We start from the raw sequence: 26,285 nt of genomic DNA on the forward strand, positions 1-26,285 counted from the left end.
AGAGTAGTTTCACGGATCATTGTCGATAACAAATCTATGAAGATGACCCAATCACCATTCATAATGTATAAGCGATTCTAAACACTATCTCTGAAACGGCAGCTACTGGAGCGCAACGCCTTTTGTGTCCTTAATCTATACTGTAACTTAGCACATAACACTAGCCTAGGACTATCCGCTCTGACAATTGTGCAAATAGAGAATCTCGCCCGCGTGTCTACTGAGTTGATAAAGTAACAAATATCTAGGCTTGCCAAGGATATTTTTACCTTTATGAACGAGTGTTGATGATATTCCATTTATCATCCAAAATCATTCTTCATTAGTTTTCAGTGAAAGATTTACATCTCTGAACCCACGACTGGCATTACATTTTGCTATGTCATAGCATTGTGATGTCATCATGTTCATGACGTCATAGCATTGACGGATATTGTGCAAAATATACTGTCAAAGCGATATCTCCTAGGAGATATCGTCTGACCTCACACAAGGGATGTCTACTGTGAAACACAGTGTGCACAGTTAAAATAAATGCTGATCGTGTTAGAAGTGTTTACGGCTTTAAAAGGTTGATTACACTCCAAAATATCTTTTAGCAAGTTCTTCAGTAACTGTTGTTGTTATCCTTCTGGTAAATCAGCATTACATGCCCAAGAATGTATAGAACTGAATGGGAATTGGGAACGTGGAGATGTTTCATGATTGCTATGAGAAGGATATGAAATATCACAAAACACAAACTGACGCGCAACCGTTTGTTGTTTAGTGCTGTATTCAGCAATATTTCGACTGTTTGATGGCGGTCTGTAGCTAATTTAATCTGGATTAGACAATCCAGTGATCAACAATGTGAGCATCGACCTATGGAATTGATGCAGCGTTATACCTTAATGACAGGATTCCGGTGAAACTGTGGATTCGACCCTGCACAACACTGCAACACCTACCTGTGTTCTAAAACCTATGAAATGTATCTCTGTGTTTCTAGAGTCTCGTGGACTTAGTTTCTGCTCAGTGTATACTGTATTAACACACATTTCCGACCGAAAATCGTCACAGACTGAAAGGGCCCCATGACAACTATTGTAAATGTCAGTTAGAGTTAGTTCCCTTTATCAAAGAAACGTTAATAAAATCAAAACGAGTCCAACAGAGGACATAGGGTTATAAATTCGATACTTCTTGTCGTTGTGTTACATAATGTAAAGTAAACATGTCGTGAAATCTGTATAGCTAATTTCACTCGTCATACAGAATGTTAATAAAACAATTACATTCCTCGACGTGTACTGGAACTCGTTTAACAATCGTTCCACTTTTCTTTTTGAAGCCCGCCATATAGCTGGAATATCACTGAGTGCGGCGTAAAACTAACTCACTCTCTCTTTTCGAAGCCAGCCATTGTTAATGGAATGATGTTCGACAGAAAAAAATGTACATTTTATAGAAAACACTTTATTCGTCAATGTAGAAAATACTGAGTACAAAACATGCCCTTTGGTATGCGTAATGGGTTAACGACTACAATGGCAGCGAGACCACGTGTCCCACTACTCTAGCACTGGCCCCGGGGCTAGGGGAGATGGTGGGGATACATGAAAGCCACGCTGTGCCACATGTACAGCTCTATAAAATGTCGACCAGGTGTGAGATGGTTCGTGTAAAAACCTTCTTAATCTGAATCATTCCAGACACAAAATAAAAAAAATAAAGAAAATAAACAGCATCCATTCCTTCATAATAGTATGGTAAATCAGCCATGGGCTATTAACAAATTAACATGAAAAATGCGTTCTACAACTTCGTTTGAGTAGAACATGTGAAGTAAACCAGGAGCATCCCTTATGTATTCCTAGAATTTCCACCAGTCGGCATTGTATTGTAGAAAATGCGCTTTAAACTTTATTAATAAGGAGCACATTTCACATCTGGGAGGTCTGCCATTGTCTGTATTGGAATACTAGCAACTAACAGACCGCTGATACCCGGTGACACAGACCGTAAAACTCTTACAAACTGTCAAATTACGGCAATCCGAAAACGTACACTTTAGGTCAGTCTGTCCCTACAGGGGTCGTATTACTGAGATAGAAATAGGTACATTAGAGTTGGTCTGCCGTATAACCTGTTTAGCACTACCTTTTTAAAGAAGCAGTCTGAATATAGGAGTGTTTCAACTGCAATGCTCCCCGACATGTTTTATATACACAAATCCAATGTGATTACCAATCACAACAGCCTTACTAGTGTTTTGGAACAATTGGAATTCGTGTATCAATCGCTAGTCACAGCTTAGAGTATAGTCAGTTGGATATACGCCCTGGTGCAGATCTACACTTCCGTTGGCCTTTCATATTTACCCAGTTTGTCTTCGTCTAACATATTTGTGTAAAACGTCGCCAGCAGCTGTTCCTTACAAAAAGCCTACTTTTACTTACAGTTAAAAACACTGTCAACTAAAGTTCTGACTGGAAGAATTAAAATGTTTTAAATCATCGAACAGTCCTCAGTCCTCGCTATACATAAAAACAATGGAGGCGTTTGTACAAAACGCATAAAAGACACAAATCCGAACTTCCGATTCCAAAAACAAACCTATTCACCGTGGCCTCACACATACTGACACTGCTACAGTCTACCTATGGTACACTATGTTAAATACATCTAGCACTAAACAACATATGATACACATATAGTACACATAAAACGATGACTCGCATTTCCTAGGAAGCATATTGACTTTTGAGCATCCAGTGTCTCTCGTCCCAGCTTAAGAGACGTGAAGAAAAAAGTTGTACCTGGTCTGAAAGTGATGACTCCACAAAAAATCCATGCCATTATTACAGTATACTGTTTGAGCAATTTCATTTAAGTGCCATAATATGATCAAGGGGCATATTTCCTGAAGTCTGCATTATAATGTAAGGACGAGTGTATGTGTTACAATTAAACAGGCCTGCGGGATAGATGCGAGGAGTTAAGCATGGTTTGTGGTTATACATAGCAGTCGACTCGATATAGTCAATATACCCTATATACACGAGTACTTTGGCACATCAGAACACTGAGAGTATTATCGAGCATACCAAATAGCACCATGGTTCTTACGACCGCTCAGATCACTTAAGCAACTCTCTCATTCCAGATTTTGTTCGTTTGACGCTGCTGACAGATCACTTCCGCTTTTTCAAGGCCACTTCGTTGCACCTTCTTGGGTCGATATCGTCGGGGCATGCGCAGGTTCGACCTCCGCTTGGTGATGGGAGACAGAGGTAACGACATCCGCCGTTGTTAACTGCACAGCCATTGGTCACTGGAACATAAAGATGTCAGTATTGACCTTTAGACTTTCCGATGCCTTTCAAGTCTCACTTGTGAGACCAAAATCCTGGAAGTTAAAATGGGCAATATGGTCCTGGTCCGTCCAAATCAGTGTCTTACATTTTGCATACTCAAATGCAACGATGTGATACATAAGACCAGTACAGGTACCGCAAGGGGTTGGGATAGCATTGTCCGATATTAATGATCAGTGATATATGCTACATAGTACTTATTCTATACGAGAGCTTTGTTACGATGGTTTGCGGCATGGAAACGAAGGATAGCAACTTTGTCATAGTTGGGAATACAGAATATTTACTGGGTATGTATCTTTGACGGAGAACATCCTAAGCTACACAACTCAGCAGGAAGTGATATTCAGTCTCCTCGTATCCAGAATTTACATAGTCTTTCCTGACTTGCAGCGGAGCAATTCTGAATTTATTCATGGTTATAGCACAGAGGTAAAACTCATTTTGGAAATCTGTCTTAAACAGAGAATATATATATATATATATATATATATAATTATATATATATCCATACCTAGACACAAGTGTCGTAAACAGAGTATGATATGGGCACGAATATGGCATTCTGTTTATTTCCGAATACTAGTAAATTAAATCAAATTGAGGAATATTAACCCAAATCTAATTTCAACCACCGACGTCGCATGTAGGACGCAACGTCACAGAGGAAACGTGACATCATAGCATTGTTCATGACGTCTGTCACCTTAACAAAGTGATATTTTGCCCAAGGGCACGAAAAATATGAACCCCGATATTTTCGCCCTCGCAGGTAGTAAAAACAAACATTACACCGGTTATCTCCCCTTCCTACCGGTTCGGAAAGGAAATGGACACCCGTTTCGCACACATCTCGTGTCGTCACTGATTTTCAATGATCATTTCAATGGATTTTACCAGTGCTACACCCAATGAAATCTGTTTAGTCGGACAATCGAGACTGGTTATTCTCTGGCGTTGACGTTCAATATTTAATGAGGTTGTGTCATCCGAAAGGAAACTGCTTACCTCGCGGGCATTGGTCTCTGACCGCTGTCACGCCGTACAAGCGGCCATTGCCACCGACGGCGAGGTTGATCGGGTCGTTGGCATCAGCACCTCCATCACGATCCACGTTGGGAATACCCTTACTGAAAGAATGATGAGAGTGTCTTTCAGGAAATAATGATACCAGTTGTCTCTTTAGGCCTGAAGAGTGTATACAGTTTAAAGTAAAGTTACAGTGTTCCAGCGCCACACATCGAACCTGGTTCAGGACAAAGGTGGAGTGCAGAATCCGCCTATGAGGGAGATTTTGAAATTGACTTAATACGTTGTACCCATGTTGGGAATCTTAATTTGTGCCCCGGCATAGCGATCTTACACGTTCCTCAGCAGATTTCCCTCCGCTCTGTATTGTTGACGTCATACAGAGTTGCACACCTTAGCCTCCAGGATCTGCTGGTCATGAGTTCCAAAGCCAGCTTCGCTATAATCATGAAACCCTGTTCGTCATACTCGCCCTGATTTAGCTCAAACGATGGATATAAGGAGCTTACTGGCCAGAGCGGGCTTACACCCATGTCACTCACTCACTCACTCACTCACCCACTCACACCAGATGCCAACCAGTGACAGGAACAGGAAGAGACACTACTCACGTTTCCCAGTCGGTCCAGTACAGGACGTTGTTGAAAAAGGCGACGTCGAATGGGTAGCTGGCCTTGTCGTAGAGGATGCGGCGCCCCAAGCCATCAGTTCGGAGACATTCAATACGATGGGTACCTGAGTAAGATGGAGGGTTATTTCAGTAAAAGATACATTCAGTTTAGTGAAGAGACTAATAGTATATATGGTATTCGTCGCATTTATTAATATTCCAGCAATACCATGGCTTAAGATGGTCTTCACACATTGCGGGAATTGAAAAGGTCCGTCGCTGTAACAAACGAATGTTTTTTTTCCTAATGACCTCTCCGCTCTAACAAAAACATTTCGAAAAGTACTGCATTTAGAAACTGTGCATCCCACTGCGTGTTGAAAATTAAATATTAAGAATTAACTTCAGTTATATTATTGAGTTTTATCAATGCCAATGTACAATTACGTTAGAGCATTACATAAGCGAGGTTAGTTTAATCCTTCGTTAAAAATCGTCGTTTCATATAACAACACATACTACACAGAAGAATCTGTATCTGACCCCACCGTTCTTTCATGCAGATGGAGTTAGTATGTCATGCGATGACATATTGCCTATTGTAATTCAAAGGAATCGAATTGTTCCTTGTCTTCTTTGAGTTGAACACTCTATCAAGACCTACGTAGTAACGTAATAACAGAGATTCCTTTCCCCAAAACGCTGACTCAAATGTCGCATCAAAAGGCTACCAGTACACGAGTTATCTCCCCTTACCGGCGTCCCCCCAGCAGAGCTGCTGGGTCCGGTCATCCAGGGTGAGACCGTTCGGCAGGCCCAGGTCGGAGGTTACCAGTACCATCCTACTCGTGCCGTCCATGTTGGCCTTCTCGATCTGTGGCTTGTCCCTGTTCCAGTCAGTCCAATAAAACACCCTGGGGTGGAAGGAAATATCATGTTAGAACACCACGTCACATACAATGACAAGCAAATCAGAGAGCAGGCACTAGAGCACCTTTGGTTGATATCATGATACGCATTGAAAACAACTTCTTTGACAACCATACGATCTCTGTAATTTTAGGCAGATCATCCTGAAGATGGAAATGGAAAACACTTTTAGGACATCACGTCGGTGAACACAATGGCCGCTACATACTGTTTAAGTTAGTTTTAAGGAAGAAATGGAGATCACAGTTAGGACATAATGTCTGTAAACACAATGACCTCTACATACTGTTTAAGTTAGTTTTAAGGAAGAAATGGAGATCACAGTCAGGACATAATGTCTCTAAACACAATGGTTTCTACATGTTGTTTAAAGTAAATAAGTAAACGTAGATAAAGGCGACATATGACCGTCCAATCAAATGTGAGGCGGCTAAACGGATTTAACCAGACAACGGCTACTGTTAGGGTTTGGTGGGACTTACAAAATAATCGGTCACTGACAGTCATCTCCCAACAAACGAAAATCCGCATATAACACTGATATGTAACCTGCAGTATATACGCTTTTTGGTTTCTGTTGACATAATTACCATTAGATAATATTTCTGCAAGCTGCCATCATTGAATATTTCCCCAAAAACGCTATTTTCAGCGACTGTTAACCCGCTGTTGACAATGTTGAGGCGTGCTCCATGTGCATCATCCAGAAGCGGTCGTTGGGAAAATAGCATTCGTAATTGTTCGGGTACAAACCCTTCCGTGGGTAAAAGTTCAAAACGTGTGTGCGAATGTCCACTTTCGCGATTTGGTAAGCTGTGATCTCATAGGTCAATCTAAAAGGTTACCTGACACGACCTCCTACTATGTTTTGTTAGACACAGTGTAGGAGTGTAACGAATAACACTGGGACTAAGTTTACTTAGACTGCTGAATATACCAACTCACCCTCTCCGTGGGTCCAGGACGATGGATCTTGGGTTGATGATGTCGGAGCTGAAGAGTGTCTTCTGATCCGTACCATCCAGCTTTGCAACACCAACGACGTCGAGTTCTGAGTCAGTGTAGTAGAGGTTCCTGGAGATGTAGTCAATGGCGATGCCCTCGGGAGACACAAGTCCTAGTAACAATACATAAGAACAATACATACGTCACGTACTCACAGTCTAGACAACTATAATCTCTCCTCTAAAAACCAAACATTTGAAGCTATACTTAATCGTGCTGTACATAATCGTGTCAGAATCAGATAATCCAGTGGTCAACAGCATGAACATTGATATAAACAGTTACGATGACATGTGTCCACCAAGTCAGAGGTCCTGACCACCGGATCCCGTTGGTCGCGTCTTACGACAAGTATTGGCTGCCCAAGATCTATTCTAACCAGGATCTTCACAGGTGGAGACCCAGTTAGTGTTGAAACCCTTCTTCATGTTGACTTTATATATGCGGAACTTTGTTCTTGGTAAACTCACCTGTCAGCACTGTCTGTATATCCGTGCCGTCATACTGCGCCCTCCTGATCTGTCCACCGGCAACATCTGTCCAGTAGAGGAGCCCCTCAGCACAGTCCGTGTCCAGACCTACCGCCAGCTGACCTTGAACATTCACCACAAGTGTGCACTGACTGATTCACCTAATGTTATCTGACTCCGAACATTCACCACAAGTGAGCACTAACTGATTCTCCTAATGTTATCTGACTCCGAACATTCACCACAAGTGAGCACTAACTGATTCTCCTAATGTTATCTGACTCCGAACATTCACCACAAGTGTGCACTAACTGATTTTCCTAATGTTATCTGACTCCGAATATTCAACCACAAGCGTGCACTAACTGATTCTCCTAATGTTATCTGACTCCGAACATTCACCACAAGTGAGCACTGACTGATTCTCCTAATGTTATCTGACTCCGAACATTCACCACAAGTGTGCACTAACTGATTTTCCTAATGTTATCTGACTCCGAATATTCACCACAAGCGTGCACTAACTGATTCTCCTAATGCTATCTGACTCCGAACATTCACCACAAGAGTGCACTAACTGATATTCCTAATGTTATCTGACTCCGAACATTCACCACAAGTGTGCACTAACTGATTTTCCTAATGTTATCTGACTCCGAATATTCACCACAAGCGTGCACTAACTGATTCTCCTAATGCTATCTGACTCCGAACATTCACCACAAGTCTGCACTAACTGATTCTGATAACGTTATTTGACTCCGAACATTCACTACAAGTGTGCACTAACTGATTCTGCTAACGTTATGTGACCACGAATATTCACCACAAGTGTGCACTAACCGATTTTCCTAATGTTATCTGAATACGAACATTCACCACAAGTGTGTACTCACTAATTCTCCTGGTGTTATCTGACTCCGAATATTCACCACAAGTGTGCACTAACTGATTCTCCTAATGTTATCTGACTCCGAACATTCACCTCAAGTGTGCACTAACTGATTCTCCTAATGTTATCTGACCCCGAATATTCACCTCAAGTGTGCACTAACTGATTCTCTTAATGTTATCTGACCCCGAATATTCACCACAAGTGTGCACTAACTGATTCTCCTAATGTTATCTGACCCCGAATATTCACCACAAGTGTGCACTAACCGATTTTCCTAATGTTATCTGAATACGAACATTCACCACAAATGTGTACTGACTGATTCTCCTAATGTTATCTGACTCCGAATATTCACCACAAGTGTGCAATGATTTTCCTAATGTTATCTGACTCCGAACATTCACCTCAAGTGTGCACTACCTGATTCTCCTAATGTTTTCTGAATACGAACATTCACCTCAAGTGTGCACTACCTGATTCTCCTAATGTTATCTGACCCCGAATATTCACCACAAGTGTGCACTAACTGATTCTCCTAATGTTATCTGACCCCGAACATTCACCTCAAGTGTGCACTACCTGATTCTCCTAATGTTATCTGACCCCGAATATTCACCACAAGTGTGCAATGATTTTCCTAATGTTATCTGACTCCGAACATTCACCTCAAGTGTGCACTACCTGATTCTCCTAATGTTATCTGACCCCGAATATTCACCACAAGTGTGCAATGATTTTCCTAATGTTATCTGACTCCGAACATTCACCTCAAGTGTGCACTAACTGATTCTCCTAATGTTATCTCACCCCGAATATTCACCACAAGTGTGCACTACCTGATTCTCTTAATGTTTTCTGACCCCGAATATTCACCACAAGTGAGCACTAACTGATTCTCCTAATGTTATCTGACTCCGAACATTCACCACAAGTGAGCACTAACTGATTCTCCTAATGTTATCTGACTCCGAACATTCACCACAAGTGTGCACTAACTGATTTTCCTAATGTTATCTGACTCCGAATATTCACCACAAGCGTGCACTAACTGATTCTCCTAATGCTATCTGACTCCGAACATTCACCACAAGTGTGCACTAACTGATATTCCTAATGTTATCTGACTCCGAACATTCACCACAAGTGAGCACTGACTGATTCTCCTAATGTTATCTGACTCCGAACATTCACCACAAGTGTGCACTAACTGATTTTCCTAATGTTATCTGACTCCGAATATTCACCACAAGCGTGCACTAACTGATTCTCCTAATGCTATCTGACTCCGAACATTCACCACAAGTCTGCACTAACCGATTTTCCTAATGTTATTTGACTCCGAACATTCACTACAAGTGTGCACTAACTGATTCTCCTAATGTTATCTGACCCCGAATATTCACCACAAGTGTGCACTACCTGATTCTCTTAATGTTACCTGACTCCGAACATTCACCACAAGTGAGCACTAACTGATTTTGCTAATGTTCCCTGACTCCGAACATTCACCACACGCGTGCATACTGCTGTCCCTCTGTCATCTGACCTTAATCATTTGTACAGGTAAACAATCAGTGATAGGCCCAGTGTTCGCTGACTTTGCATATTCATGACAGATGTACACTTAGTGACCTGTCTACTGCCATCCAGCCGGCAAACATTCACCACATGTATGCACTTACTAATGGACCTTATGTTAGCTTAACAGCCATTCTTACAGGGACAGGCCACAGGTCAGCTTTTCTCGGACCATCCACCATACATCACACAAAGCAAACTGTCAGGTTAATTACAAATTTCGACACAGGTGTGACTTTTTGTGGATTTGAGGTGGGATTTTGTATTGCTAGCTGCTGATCGAGCCTGCGTCCAAGTAGACAATGGCTGACATTTCGAGAAGAGGGATATAGGGTGGGGCTCTGGGGACACTGATTCTGGTACCTGGCATGCTGATAAGATTTAGACGTATCTCCATTTGTCTCGTCCACATTCACTACTGTCTACCCTACCACTGAAAGTGGTCATGTGGAGATGAAAGTAGCACGGGACTGGTTAGACATTACCTAACGGCGCTAGATCGTGTTCACACGTTCATATGTTCTGTTGTCTGATGAATGTTCGGCAGAGTTACCAATTCGAAACGAGGTCGTGTTCTAACAGCAGAAAGTTGTCGAGAGGAACGTGCACATTCAGTGAGTCATCGGTAGTAACGTAAGTGGGAGGTGCTGTCACAGCAGGCGTGTATTCAGGGTTCATTTGAATATTATTGTATGTACGCCTTAAAGGATCAGTTATGTTTGAGAAAAAAAAATATTATATCAGCAACGCAATGCAGGCCCAACAGTTCTCAGTGTGTCTGTATAAAACAAAATTACTGAAACGTCACACGAACTTAATCCTGAAAAATGAATTCCAGTCTTTAACTACACCTATGAAAGGTCTTTGGATGGCATTTAGAATATACGCATAACGATGCGAATTTTATAGATGTCAAGTCCTTTATTGTGAGGAACACGTTGCGGGGTATGTCGTTACTCCCCCATCAGGTGTATAAATGCTATGAGGGAGAGAGCATATATATGTACATTTAAAAACAACAAAAGTAATAAGACATCGACGGATGCTTAACAAGGGAAGCCAACACCAGTTAAACCATAACCGCACACACTGAGAGTGTAATAAAACGAAGGTACGATAGGTAAAATTGTGTGGACTTACCTGGTACGTAGATAAGCATCTGTCCCCTGCCTGTGCCCTGATAAGGAACGCGGGAGATGCTGTACCCTTGGGCGTAGATGAGGAAGTTGCCGCTGCCGTCAAACGCTGCAGCAGACACAGGTTGAGCATGGTAGAACAACAGAGTAATTCCAAGATTCAAAATGTTTAAAAACAGACAGGACTGCGACATGGTGACCGTCTTGCCCAGTGTGGTTTACCAGTAACTGACACAAGGTGCTCGGTGATTGTAACAACGGTTTGTTTGCATGACCCGATGTCGACCCATCATGTTACCAGTCAAAGCCACTGAGCCATGAACATGCATTGTCACACATAATGCTGTAGCCTTGCCTTAAGTCTCTATTCTCTAAATGATTCCCTTCTTCAACTACAAAATATCTCGGACCACCATTCAGACAGATGCGACACGCCGTTAAGTAACAAAAGAAATATTTTATTTATTTTAAAGTTATTATAGGTATCGGCAACGAAAAATACTTTCCAGAACAAAATATCTGACTTAGCAAAGTCTAACTGACTGAAGTGGACATTAATGGTCCGTCCATGTGACACGGCCTAAGCCGGATTTATTGTAAACGGTAGTTCAGTAGGAACGCCGTTCAAAGCCACATACAATCGCAAGGGCACTGCCTGTCGTTCTGCTACATGCGCTATTCACCAGTGGATCAAGGCTTTGGGGCTCTTTGCATAGAGTTATCTCCCATATCTTCGATGATGGATGGGTTCGATAAAGGTGGGTTCAAGTCATAGATTTGAAATCTACTTTTACTCAATTTGTGTTTAGTTGAAGACAAATTTCCTCTACAACACGGCTCACGTTCAATGCCAATAGAATCACCATTCCTCCGATGAGACACCTCCCGAATGCGTCTATTTTTGCAATATCACCGCGTGGACACCGGAAATGGGCTTCACATATTGCACACACATTAAACTCGGATTTCCGTTGTGACGAGGAGAGGTTTCAACCATTGAGCCACCATACCACCGCCCCATCTCTGAACAAAAATCTCACAAAATCTCCATAAGGAGTAGTGACAAATGAACCTTCAAGTCAGTCAATCACCGCCAAGGCTTCTAATTCTCAGTCTGAAAGAAGCATTCAGACTCGCGTATCTTAGTGTCGTATCTCGAAGTCCGAGGAGTTCCGAATTGATGTGAACATGAAAGACTTCATATCACTGACGTCGTTTCTGAGAGTCCTGCCATGTACTCCAAAGGGTATCAATGATGACTGAATAGTTGTCTTCTGTGTCAGTTTCAAGTTCTTCTAATCGAAATTTGAGTAGTAAGTATCGAACCGAATCGTTTTTGTAAGTTGACAGTTGATTGGCTCATGGACCAACACGTGCTTTATTTATGATTTAGGGGTCGAAGGTCGCTCAGGGTTCACCTCTTCTCTATAGAGATGCAATATAAAGAGGGGTATTGTATCCGGGTGAAAGATCGCAGTTTGATCTTTAGTTAATCGCCATGATGTAACCAGACGTTTGGAACCGGTTTTGGAATTCTGATGACGGGACTACGCGATTTGTATTGACACTGGAGCTCATACTCAACTTTGGCTGACTAATCGTCCCTGTCAGTGACATGTTCACCACAGGGTAGTACAGCTGTGTATATAACTTATACTCACGTCTGCAGGTACGGCCGTCCCCGACGAAGTTCTGGTTACACACACAGACGTAGTGGTCGACGTTCTGGACACAGGAGGCGTTCGGGTCACACAGACGGGGGTCACGGACACAGTTGGGGAGGTCATCTGAAATAGTGTCAAACAGGGTTAGAAATACAGCGTTACTTTTAAACTGTACTCCTGTACCTAGATCTTCGACGCTCTCCCATCGTCTAGTGCCACTGATGGTCGTGCCATACATTCACATTAACTTACGACTATCGTAGCTCTATGAAGATCTAAAGGTCTGGATCATTCACTCCTGGCTGAGTTATGTAACGTCTTCAGTTACTCAACGCTCTAACATTAAATTAAGACCAATATTTTGCTCATTTTTCATATTGTGAAAATCTTTATTGGCCATGAGAACTCATATTAAAACTTCATGTGGAATCTATGTCCTCAAGAACCCGTTACAGCATTTCATTGCCACATGGATCCCGGGATCAACTCGATTCACAGGGACATTTGCTGGGCCCTTTTCCACAAATACTACGATCGTCGTAAGTTCAACTTACTGTATGTGAGTTACGGTGGTACTAGCGCTAAAATCGCTTTGTGGAAATAGGCCCGGGTCGTTAAAAGGTCCTCTGCGGATCGGGTGATCAGACCGAATTCATGACTGTGATCATCATTTCCGGTGAGAAATAATGGCCATCCTTAATTTTCAGTTTCGATGTCTTGGGGCCCTAAATAAGTACCACGTGATCGCATTCTGGAGAGTTGTCTGTGTTTTGAGTGAATGAGTGAGTGAGTGAGTGAGTGAGTGAAACTAGGTGAACGTGAAATACTTGCCACGCCGCTGGCAGGTGCGCCCATCTCCAATGTACTCAGGCCGACACTGACAGCTGTAAGACCGCCTATCTGGGTCATAGATGCACTCTGCTTCCCTCGCGCAGTTGTTAACTTGGTTACAGTTGTGCACTAAACAAGGGAGATAACTCAAAATTTATTCAGAGATTCTAAGTAGCACAAGTTGGAACGCACTCATTAAAAGTTCTAGATCGTTTCAAAATATTTTATGAGACAATGACAAAAAGCGCACCATTTTGAGAACATAATGGTAATGTTGTTATTTATGAGATACTTTACAGTAATCACGACATTCTGACCTCGTTGTATGCAGACCCTGCCGTTGCCCTCGAAGCCAGAGACGCACCGGCAGATGTTGCGGCTTGTGTCTCGGGGATCAGGTCCGCATCGCGCATTGATGTCGCAGTCATCGTCATTAGAACATTCCTGCAACACACAGCGACGGCCGTCTCCTGCAAAAGTCCAACAATTACCCCGTGAGTGCACACGTTTATACAAAAGCCAAGTCCCGATATAACGCGATGTTTGGTGCCATCGTAAGTATCACACCTCGTTACATTCAAGTGAGTAATAATATCTTGAACATTTACGGGATGTCTAGAAATTGTTTCAAAATTTCTTGTACACTTAATTTTGGAACTCGAATAGGGCCATATTCCTCAAAACGACCTTTGCCTGCGACGACCGGAAGTCACTACTTCAACATGAATGAGCAGTATCAGTAACGCAAATATCGCTTTGCGGATCGGCCCATGGTCCCAATAAATCAAAGATCATATCCGAGGCCACTTCGGTGGTTAGAGTATTGTTTTACGCCACTTTCAGCAATATTCCAGCAATATCACGCCCGGGACCACATACTGGCTTCACACAACACTGTAGCCAGATGGGGGATCGAACCCTGGACATTGGCGTGATGGGCGAGTGAGTGAGTGAGTGAGTTAATGTTTAACGTCACATCGGCAATATCTCAGCCATATCGTGACGAGAACATTTAAATTAAATATATGCATATGGAAAAATCTGTCAACGGAGGACAGTAAAACAACTAGCATATCACAATTTTAAGTAAAACTAGTATGGAAAGTTAAAACTAATAGCACTATTTAGACAATACATAATAAAAACAGACTATAGATCGCCAACAAGTGAAGGTAGATCACCACACTAGGGACCATGGGGACTTACAGTACCTTTGCTACCTGCATGGACCCTAGTTGGATTTACATCATCCCCTCAGCTGCTGGCGATTGTACGAAAGGTTAGCCAAAATTAAAACAACATGAATACTACGATTAAAAACCTGGCAGACTTAAATTTACTGTGAATGTTTGTGGACTTACGTACCCTCTCAGGAGGACAATAATTTTACAATACTTCAACCCCCTTTGAGGGTACAGCCACCAACAATTCAAGTTACTAATTCAAACTACCAATCATTAAAATACATCTATTTACAGAAACATACTATTCAAAATTCACCCAAAAAATCAATTTCTTTTAAAAAACCTATAATAAAATGAGAATTAACGTTGGTAAAAAGATCCTTCATTGTTTTAACTGTAAAATATTTATCCCTTGTGATGGAGAATTCAACACAGTCAAGCAGAATATGCTTGACCGTGACTCTCTCATCACAAGGGATGCAAAATCGAGGATCCTCACCTTTCAACAGGTATGCATGAGTATATCTAGTGTGGCCAATACGACATCGTCGTAGTATGACCTCTTCAAATCTGGATTGACAACCCAAGTGGGTATAACCAATGTAAGGTTTTATCTCATGTAATTTATTTATACCCACTTGGGTGTCCCACTTCTTTTGCATCAGATCACGGATATAAGATCTAATGGTGGCTTTGTCATCACTGTAGGGAATAAGAAGCGGTGTCACAGATTTGTTGAGTGCTGCCTTGGCAGCAAGATCGGCCATTGTGTTCCCTGAAATGCCTACATGGCTGGGTAACCAACAGAAGACGATGTCGTATTGGCCAGTAGCAAGATTATTATACAATTCAATAATGTCAATTAAAAGTGGATGTTTACATGATAAATTTTTAATCGCCTGGAGACAAGAAAGAGAGTCTGAATAGATTTTATATTGTTTACGTTTAGGGTGTCTTTGAATATATTTGAGAGCTGTTAATATGGCGTTAGCTTCAGCTGTAAAAATAGAACTACTAACTGGTAATCTAGAAGATATTGTTCTGGATCCAATGACAGTGGCACAAGCCACAGCGCCACCATCCTTGGACCCATCTGTAAATAAGGATTTATAATTGCTATATTTATGTTTTAATTGATTATATTTTTGCTTATATTGTAATTCATTAGTCTCTGATTTTTTAAATGTGGTCAATGTTAGGTCTACTTGAGGCCTGACCAACTGCCAGGGAGGAGAAGAAAGAAGACGGGAGGGAGCTATGTTTTCCAGCTGAATCCCAGCAGCAGAAAGAAAAGGTGTAATTCTATGTCCCAGAGGCGGGACAAGAGAAGACTTTTTGTTGTATAAATCCTCATAAAGGGGATTGAAAACACAGTTATATGCAGGGTTAGAATGATTAGAGTATAATTTAGTAATGTATTGTAAAGCTAACTTTATACGGCGCTGCTCAAGAGAAGGTTCATCAGCCTCAACATAGAGACTGTCAATAGGTGAAGTTCTAAAAGATCCAAGACAAAGTCTCAGACCTTGATGATGGACAGGATCAAGAAGTTTAAGATTGCTTTTGCAGGCTCCCCCGTAAACGATTGAGCCATAATCAAGTTTAGAACGAACTAGTGATCGATAGAGATGGAGAAGGGTAGCTTGATCCCCTCCCCATTTTGAATTTGAAACAACTTTCAACAAGTCAAGTGCTTTCAGGCATTTAGTTTTAAGTGATTTAATATGTGGTAAAAAAGTTAAATGTGAATCAAAGATTAGACCCAAGAACTTGGCTTCCTTCACAACTTTAATGGGCGTCCCATCTAGAGACAGTTCAGGATCTTTATGGGGTTTATATCTACGACAAAAATGTATGAAGTTAGTTTTCGATTTAGAAAATTTGAAGCCGTTTTCAAGACACCATTTATTTATTTTGTTTAAACAAAGCTGCAGTTGCCGTTCAATGGTATGCATATTTTTCCCACGACAAGAAATATTAAAATCATCCACAAATAACGATCCATCAATTGAATCGTTTAAAACCTTTGATAAACTATTTATCTTGATGCTAAAAAGTGTGACAGACAGAATACTGCCTTGTGGAACACCCTGATCCTGATTGTAATGATCAGACAGGGTAGAACCCACTCGAACTTGAAACTGTCTGTTATTTAAAAAGTTGGCAATAAATTGAGGCAAACGACCTCGCAAGCCGAAGTCATGTAAATCTCTTAAAATACCATATTTCCAGGTTGTGTCATATGCCTTCTCAAGATCAAAAAAGATAGACACAGCATGTTGATTATTAATCAGTGCATTTTTAACAAATGATTCCAGTCGCACTAAGTGATCGACAGTACTTCTGTTTTTACGGAAACCACACTGTATATCAGTTATAAGGTTATTTGTTTCCAAGAACCAAACAAGTCGATTATTTATCATGCGTTCCATGGTCTTGCAAACACAGCTAGTTAACGAAATCGGACGATAATTGGATGGATCGGTATGATCACGTCCAGGTTTAGGTATGGGTACTACTATGGCGTCACGCCATGATGAAGGAAAGTTACCCGATGTCCAAATATCATCAAAAATATTTAGGAGAGTTTCTAGGCAGGATTCTGGTAAGTGCTTCAGGAGTTGATAATGTATGTTATCAGCTCCTGTAGCAGTATCATGAGCTTGATCAAGAGCAGTATGGAGCTCATGAATAGAAAAAGTTTCATTATAATCTTCCCCATTATCTGAGTTGAAATTAATAGTTTTCTTTTCTTGTTGTTTTTGATACTGCTGGAATTTAGGTAAATAATTAGAAGAGGAAGAGTGTTTAGCAAGGGTTTCACCCAGTTTATTTGCGATATCTGATTTATCGGTAAGTACTTGATCTCCATGTTTAAGATGATTGACAGTAGATTTAGTACCTTTACCTTTAATTTTCTGGACCATATTCCATACCTTGGACATGGGTGTCCGAGAATTTATTTTAGATACATAATTTTGCCAAGATTGGCGTTTGTTCTGTTTAAAAGTACGCCGTGCTTTAGCATTTAAAATTTTAAATTTATTCAAATTATGCACCATAGGATGGCAACGGAAATAATGTTCTGCTTTTTTCCTTGCCTTCCTAGCTTGTTTGCATTCATCGTTGAACCATGGTTTTCTTATGTGTGGAACTGCAGAGGACTTTGGTATACACTCATCAGCTATGGAGTTCAATTCATCAGAAAAACATTTAATAGCATCAGGAACGTCAGTAAAACGTTCAGGTTTAAGCTTTTCAGCACACAGTGTTTCATATAAAGTCCAGTTAGCCTTTTTAAAATTCCGTCTTGATGATGGAGGAACATCGGATGGAGTTACAGCTTTTAATATAGTAGGAAAATGGTCACTTCCACAGAGGTCATCATGGACTGACCATTCGAATTCATTAAGTAGTTCTGAATTTGTGAGTGACAGGTCAAGAGCAGAATAGGTCCCTGTCCCAGGGTGTAAATACGTATTGGAGCCATCATTATAAATACATAAATCGTTGTCAGAACAAAAGTCCTCCAACAACTTACCTTTAGCGTTTATATTTACACTACCCCAGTGAGGGTTGTGCCCATTTAAATCTCCCATTATAATACAGGGCTTCGGGAGTTGGTCATAGAGAGCTTGCAGATCAGTTTTGGCAAACGTAGAAGACGGCGAAATATACAGCGAGCATAGCGTAAACGCTACATGTAAAGTAATTCTCACAGCAACAGCCTGCATATTAGTATTAAGTGATACAGGGCTTTGAATAACGTTTTGTCTGACTAGAACGGATGACCCGCCAGTGGCTCTATCACCCGGAGGTGCAAAAGAACGATATGCATTAAAATGACGAAGGTCAAATGTATCTGTTTGTTTTAAATATGTCTCTTGGAGACATATCGCTGAAGGTGTAAACTCTTGGACTAATAGCTGTAATTCATGTAAATTAGTCCTCAATCCTCTGCAGTTCCACTGTACAATATTACTGGAATAAACTATCTTTTGGGGGGATTTATTGGGGATCTACCCCGCACTCTTTTGGAGGGCGACAAGCTATGTGCCCTAGAATGGACGTTTTCAGAAACGTCCATGTCTTCAAGAGACCCATATTTATTAAGCAATTGAATTTTATTTTGTGACCCTTTAGGAGCTCTGCCACTTTGTTGTTTTGAAGCATCAGGCTTAGGCTTAGATTTACCTTTAGCAGTTTGTTGTCTATCGGCTGAAGATTGAGACTTTGTGCGTGACTGCGAAGATGATTTATGATCAGAAGAAGACTTTGAAGTTCCAGGAAGTGATTCCTCAGTCTGGGATGACATAGCTGGGTATAGAAGTTGTGGAGAGTCGCTGTTGACCCAAGTCAAGGTAGTTTGGCAGCTTTTAGATGATTTTGTTATTTTAGGGCTACGCACAGATGCGTTTGCTACTGTAGCATAACTTTCTGTAAGGTCAGATCTCTTCACCAGTTTTTTTGCTTCAGAAAAAGAGATATTTTGTGTATACTTTATTCTGTTTATTTCCATTTGCTCTCTCCAGATTGGACACTGTTTCGATGAAGATGAATGGTCGCCTGAGCAGTTGGTGCATTTTTTAAAATCACTGTCACAATCTTCTGTTGTGTGTGTCTTCTCACCACAGTGAGCACACACAACAGACAATGTACAGGTAGATACACCGTGTCCATATTTCTGGCATTTAAAACACCTTAGAGGGTTGGGGATGTATGTCTCAACTTGGATGTTACAGTAACCTGCCTTCACTGACTTGGGAGCATTTGGAGAAGAAAAGGAAAACAGATAGGTATTTGTTTGGATTGTTTCATTACTTTTCCGTGTTGAAAAACGCTTTACATAAAGCACACCCTGATCTTTCATTTCGGATGCTATGTCAAGTTCTGACATATCAGCAAGCAACCGATCACGATCTCTGACAATACCTTTACTTGTGTTCAGGGTCTTGTGAGCAGAGACCGTGACCGGAATGCCCACAAAAGAATCAATACCCATCAGATTGGTTGCTTGCTGCTTTTTCCCACACTCAACGAGCAGGGCACCCGAACGTAAGCGTCTAAGATTCTTCACATCTCCAGCGATACCTTGAATACCCTTAGATACTGCAAAAGGGTTCAGTTTTAATGGTGTCTTGTCAGGAGTTTCAATTACAAGGAAACGTGGCCAGTACTCAATCGATAAAGACGGTCTACGGTCAGTATCAACAGGATCAATTTCAAGTTGACGTTTTGATTTCTTGGGGGGGATTTCATAAGCCATGGGTAATGTAAATTGGTTCATCATCCGAGCTCCCCACCCACCATGGAGTATCACAAAGGACAATGCTAAAGCAAGTGGGCCTCCAGCTTGCAACACCAAGGATACTCGGAGTGAGTGAGTGAGTTAAAATTTAATGTCACATCGGCAATATTTCAGCCATATCGTGACGGGAACGGAACATTAAAATGGAATATATGAGTATTATAACAATCAAATACTCGGATACTCGGATGATATACTCGAGTAGAATAATCATAAAGTAATTACTCTACCAGATTGGCCCATGAGCCACCGCCTTCTGGGCATACGACTCTAGGCAAATTACAAAACAACATAATTCAAAATCAAAGATGTTTCAGAAGCCAATAAATCCAAGACCAAAATTTCAATTTCATATCATATTTGTGCAATGATATATTTATAATCTATGCACAGGGCTTGGCATGACCAGCCGATTGGTTGAACCGGGCCCATTCAACCTCCCGTCTAGGTGAAGTAAGGGTCGAAGGGGTGTGTTGAGCAAAAGGAACGCAGTCACAGGTCCCCAGTGCCCTCAACCCCCAGACTCCCGTCCTCCACCGACACAGGGCCGCAACCCACGGCAAACGGGTTGGTGGACCAAATATCCCCCCGGGTCCACTACGGGGGTGTCGGCGAGCTCTTGGCGTTACCCAGCACACACCACGAGGAGGTGGCTCGCCACGGGTGCCCGTGATGGGCGAACCCTTTAACCTTCACAAAACGATTGTAGCGCTATGGTGATCTTACTCCCATACATTAGCATTGATTTACGACAATCGTAGCGCTGTGGTGATCTTACTCCCATACATTAGCATTGATTTACGACAATCGTAGCGCTATGGTGATCTTACTCCCATACATTAGCATTGATTTACGACAGTCGTAGCGCTACGATCGCGATGTGAAACGAGCTCCTGGTCTCTTGGGTAAAGTCTACATCCATTACGCACTGCGACAGACAATATTATGCAACCGCTCACTATATCCTGTCTATGATTCATGACATTTACAAACCAGTACTTGAAATGGTTTATCATATTATACCGACTTTAAAAGCCAAATATGCCACTACCATTAAACTTTTAAGAAATATACTCTTCAAAAAAAGTAGGGGAACCTGAACGTTTGATTTGGATAGGAAGCGTAAACGTTAACAAACGTTTCAAGGAAATCTTGCGTACGCAGCACTATTTCATCTATTACCACCCCTACACACAACGCATGATTTGACGCAGTAGCCCCATGCACGTGCATGGGGTCCCATTCTTAAGTTTGACGTTTTTTCAAAAAGGTCGAGAGATCACTTAGAACGTTCATTTTGACACTCATTCATCACACATTTGTTATTGTTTGTTTCTAGTCGTTTGTTTTAAAATAAAAATCGTATACATGCAAATTACATGTCACACACCAATCATCTTTCAAAAGCGACTCAGGAAGTGCAAAATGGTGATGCACTCTCAAAACATTCAATAATATCATGTCAGCATTGATTGACTCCGATAAATCTCCTAAATATTATTCATCGTAAATAAAAAAAAATGTTCCCCTACTGTTTTGAAGAGTATAGTTCATTGTAATTATCCACGTACGTGGAGTACCTTAGTACAGAATACAGGTGCTGTTGCCTGAGATGACGTCACTTACCTTGGTAACCACTCATACATCTGCAGTAGTTGTTGCCGTAGTCGGGGTCTGTGACACATTCGGCGTTCTGGTCACAAACGGCGTGCGTTTTGCAGTCGTAGGCCTCACAACGACGCCCATCACCATAGAAACCAGAACGACATCGACATTGGTAAGATTGGGTTGACTGGTCGAAGTCACACTGTGCGTTGACGCTGCATTCCATGCATGGGTCTGTGGGAATCAGGTTATTTTAGCCAGTGAGACTTATTGTAATAACAAATATTCGTCACAATTCATGTATATGTAACAATTGTATATAGTTCCTACTAATTGCTCACAGGACGCAGTATTCAGAATATCATTATTACCTAAGTAAACTTATGCTCAGTACCATTCCTTACACAGCTATACTATAAGCGAATAGCAGAGGCCATATACGGTATATGATCTCTGCGAATAGTAACTGAGCCTATTAGAACGAATAATACTGAGTCCAACTTTACTTAGAACGCAGAATATTATTACCCCCGATAACCCAGCTGCCTGTGAGCCACTAGAAGCTTAAAGGTCACTTGACGAATTTTACCAGTTGTCCGTTTTCTGCTGGGTACCAAGGCCATTTTGACGAAACACACGTGCCTAAGGTGAGACCACATGTATGACAAGTCCTAGAAACTCTCATGAGTCGTCCACCCATTCAAGCATTCCCCGCGTCCAACGCTGCTTAACTGATTTGTGAGCTGAGCTCTGATCACAGGACCACGCGCCACCGCATCATCATTGTGAATGTTGTTATTAGTCCAAACAAAGAAAAACTTAAATCAGTTATGCCTTAGCAGCAATAATCATGCATACACTTGAAACACTAGCTACCTATCGTGGAGCACCTGAACCCGTCACCGCTGTACCCTTCACTGCACTGACACCTATACGTGAAACGGTCGACGTCCATGACGCAGGCGGCGTTAGAATCACATCTCAGACACACGCTCCCTGGAACCAGAATGAAGATGAGTTCACTGACACAGCATCAAATACATCATGTTTTCAGATGCCTGGATCTAATAACACGGCCACTTTCTTAAAACATGCTTAGCAATCAACTGTCCTCAAATCCCTCAGATGTCAAAATTAAAACAAACAATTTTACTTCATAATTTTATAACATGTGGAACAAACAAATCATGTTTTGGAGTGTTGTTTTTCACAGTCTTAGTAAACTGAGACTCGGTATTATTCGTTTCACAGCTGAAATACGCAGTCTAAGTTTATTTAGACTGCTTTATATTATCATTTTCAAGTGGTCACTTACGGTCATCCGTGGTCTCGCAGGAGAAGCCGTCCCCACTGAAGCCATCCACGCACTCGCATACGTAACGGCTCTCTTCTCCGTCGTAAACGCACTGCGCGTTGGGGCCGCAGTTGTCCACCTCGTTGCAGCTGAACTCTGGTGAAGACAAGGGAGGTAACTGAGTAACGCCGGAGTGACAGAGAGAAAAGGCAGAGAAACGATTAAGGTTCGACTATCTAGACTGGCTGATGATTACTGAAAGAAATGAGTGATCGCTTAACGCCGCAATTTGAAACTATAATGCATATATTAATGGCAAAATTTTTAAAAAATATGATTCAGAAATATATCAGGATTAAAGGGCTATAACTCCTCCCATGGATAATATTTCTATATCATCCGAAATTTTTAAAGATCATCATAAAAATAAAGTAATAGATCTTAACTGAAGCTTTTTCAACATCCTTCCGTCCATAACCACTCGGCTCTTATCCATCAAAGTAAACTAAAGGCAAGAACGTTCTTCCGTCACGCTGATGGACCCTGTAACATATTATACTGACGCTTCTCCTCCTGAACTCACCAATTGGATCACAGTCCACACCGTTTCCTGCGAAGCCCGCATTGCATTCGCAGACAGGCTGTTGTTGAACGCTGTCAAAGACGCACCGGCCATTTTCCCCACAGACAATCTCCCCACAGAGCTGCACCTCTCCTGCAAAATTGGCACTTGATATAGTAGGCCACAAAGCCAACTACCCCGGCTCGACACAGCTATACCCAAATAAAATCAATCATTCCTACAGTAAACATCAAAATACATAATTATGTTCTTAAGAGCTTTAACTGCGTAAAAGTGCTTGATAGTAGCGTTGACGTCTTCCAATGACCAAAAAAACGATGTGATCATTAAATCATGAAATGTGGAAATTTCATCCAAACTCTTCATATGATAACAGGTAGAAGATGTGAAGATCAGGGATAGAATTGATCTTCTACAACCCCATGCTCTTCCCACAGTGGTTACTTGTCATATCTTCCTACGTAACCTCTGTTCTAATACGATCCTTTCATGGTGCGAGTGTTCAAGACTCGTGATTGGAGGCAATCAGATTTAGTTGTGCAATCAGCGACCTTGTTTCAAAAGTGATCGTTCGCAAGATCTCGGTAATTTCCGGATGCGTCGTGAAAACTAGAACCTCTTCCCGAGCGCGATACTCAAATGTTTCTTCTAGATAGACCTCAGTCATGTCGTATTTGTTTCTCGACATTGCTTGCATTTGTCAGGTTGAATCTAGGTCGATGTAATACGTGTTTTGATTGAAGCGACAAAAGGGAGATAAATCTGCTGCCATGTTTTGCCGCTAGGGGATTTTATGAGAACCGCGAAATATGGCCGTATATGGTTCGTAGGAAGCTATGACAAGTGACATCTGTGGGAGGAGAATGCTACAACCTTGGCTTGTCGCAAAAGGCGACTTTCAGGATCGGGTGGTCTGACCCGCTGACGTGATTGGCTTATGTCATCGTATCCCGATGCGGATGCTGTTGATCAGTTGATAGTCTGGTCCAGACTCGATTATTTACAGACCGCTGCCACATAGCTGGAATATTGCTGAGTGCGGCGTAGAGTAATAAACAAACAAAACATGGTAATAAGAATCTCATCTACGAATGTCGCTTTTAGTTAACACGTAGTTCAAAACGTGTCCAGTTGTATCGGGACTACACACTCACGTTGACACACTTCACCGTCGCCCCTGAATCCGGCGTTGCACTGACACTGGTAACTTCCCCTGATGTTGAAACAACGGGCGTTGACGTCGCACACACCAAGTTCACACTCGTCGACATCTTCAGACAAAAAGTATAATTTTATCTCTACACAAGTAACCTAGGGATCCCGGGTCCCGTTTCACAAAGCTGTCGTAACGTTTCGGCTGTCGTAACTAACATTCTTTAATGTAGACTCGACAGTCGTAACTCCCATTCTTTAATGTAGACTCGACAGTCGTAGCGCTTCGGCTGTCGTAACTCCCATTCTTTAATGTAGACTCACGAGAGTCAAAGCGTTTCGGCTGTCGTAACTCCCATTCTTTAATGTAGACTAACGAGAGTCGTTGCACTGAGATCCTTTTGTGAAAGGGGACCCGATCCGTTCGTAGCGCTACGTCAGTCATAACCCCTCAAACGTAAAACTTCACACCTGCAAGAATAACAATGGAAGCCTGGAAAATCCCACTTCTGTCGACTGCTGTACAGTACTGGAAGTGGATTGAACCTTGAATCCTACCTTGAGCTGGACTAAAGACAGCTTGAAATGAATTGTGATATTCCAATAATCATATCGGTATTTCGTAATATGATGAATTCACTTCTCAAGATTCTGCAATACAGAAATCATTATGTCCTCATGTCATTATTTAATTATTGACATCTTATTGATTACCCTTATCTAATACTTCCGTTGCTTTACTGATGTCCTAAAAATAGCCTTCCCCTCCCCCAGTCCCATCTTTCCCCCAGCTCTTAATGTAATGCGCAAAGTCCTATACTAAGAGAGGTAGATTTTCCTCAGAATATTTCCTGTTTTTCAATTAAAACCAAGCTATTTTTCTATCAGAATTACATATTTTCACAAGGTAAGCTTTAGTCTGTCCCAGTGCCTTTACGATAACTAACGATCACAATGATTCAGCTGGAAAAGTAGAAAGTGCACACATCACATGAATGTTCACATCATCACTAGAATGTGCACACCATCACAAGAATGTGCACACCATCACTAGAATGTGCACACATCACAAGAATGTTCACACATCACAAGAATGTTAACACATCATAAGAATGTGCACACATAATACGAATGTGCACACATCACAAGAACGTTAACACATAAGAATGTGCACAGCATCACAAGAATGTTAAAACATCACAAGAATGTTCACACATCACAAGAATGTGCACACCATCACAAGAATGTTAACACATTATAAGAATGTGCACACCATCAGAAAGAGCTCAGTGACAGGGACAGAGGAGTGAGGAGCTCCATTAAGACCCGGATGCTCACCGTCACAGGTTCCACCATCCCCAACAAAGCCTTGTCTGCAGACGCACCGGTAGGTTTCCCCCTCGGGGATGCAGTCGGCGTCAGCGGCGCAGTTCTGGGCAGCATCACGACACGGATCGGAACCTACGTGATTTACATATCAATGCACTCAATCATGCATAAGCGTCTGTGGTAAATACATTATATACAACAACAAAAAATAAGGACCACCGCAGTTTTCAATATTAAAATAATAAAAATTACTTAATAGTTCATATTATGATCCATATAATACTTGAATATTGGAGTGGACCTTAACTTTTTCTGTTGAGTAT

General features: G+C 41.6%; 1 protein-coding gene across 1 annotated transcript in view; it reads right to left on the minus strand.

Moving 5' to 3' along the window:
* Positions 1-1,808: 1,808 nt before the first annotated feature.
* LOC137294179 (nidogen-like) overlaps positions 1,809-26,285 on the minus strand; it is a 64,668-nt gene continuing 40,191 nt past the window's right edge. The window contains exons 10-25 of the mRNA XM_067825170.1: positions 25,972-26,094; positions 24,636-24,752; positions 23,482-23,613; positions 22,920-23,054; positions 22,481-22,600; positions 21,626-21,838; positions 13,825-13,977; positions 13,508-13,636; positions 12,674-12,799; positions 11,017-11,121; positions 7,404-7,526; positions 6,874-7,045; positions 5,755-5,912; positions 5,000-5,123; positions 4,368-4,489; positions 1,809-3,316 (exon numbers count right to left, since the gene is read on the minus strand). Coding sequence (XP_067681271.1) covers positions 3,177-3,316; positions 4,368-4,489; positions 5,000-5,123; positions 5,755-5,912; positions 6,874-7,045; positions 7,404-7,526; positions 11,017-11,121; positions 12,674-12,799; positions 13,508-13,636; positions 13,825-13,977; positions 21,626-21,838; positions 22,481-22,600; positions 22,920-23,054; positions 23,482-23,613; positions 24,636-24,752; positions 25,972-26,094 — 2,192 coding nt within the window. The 3' untranslated portion in view covers positions 1,809-3,176. The remainder of the gene's footprint in view (positions 3,317-4,367; positions 4,490-4,999; positions 5,124-5,754; positions 5,913-6,873; positions 7,046-7,403; positions 7,527-11,016; positions 11,122-12,673; positions 12,800-13,507; positions 13,637-13,824; positions 13,978-21,625; positions 21,839-22,480; positions 22,601-22,919; positions 23,055-23,481; positions 23,614-24,635; positions 24,753-25,971; positions 26,095-26,285) is intronic.

This window comes from Haliotis asinina, chromosome 8 (assembly GCF_037392515.1).
Source record: "Haliotis asinina isolate JCU_RB_2024 chromosome 8, JCU_Hal_asi_v2, whole genome shotgun sequence".
Classification (NCBI taxonomy): Eukaryota; Metazoa; Mollusca; class Gastropoda; order Lepetellida; family Haliotidae; genus Haliotis; species Haliotis asinina.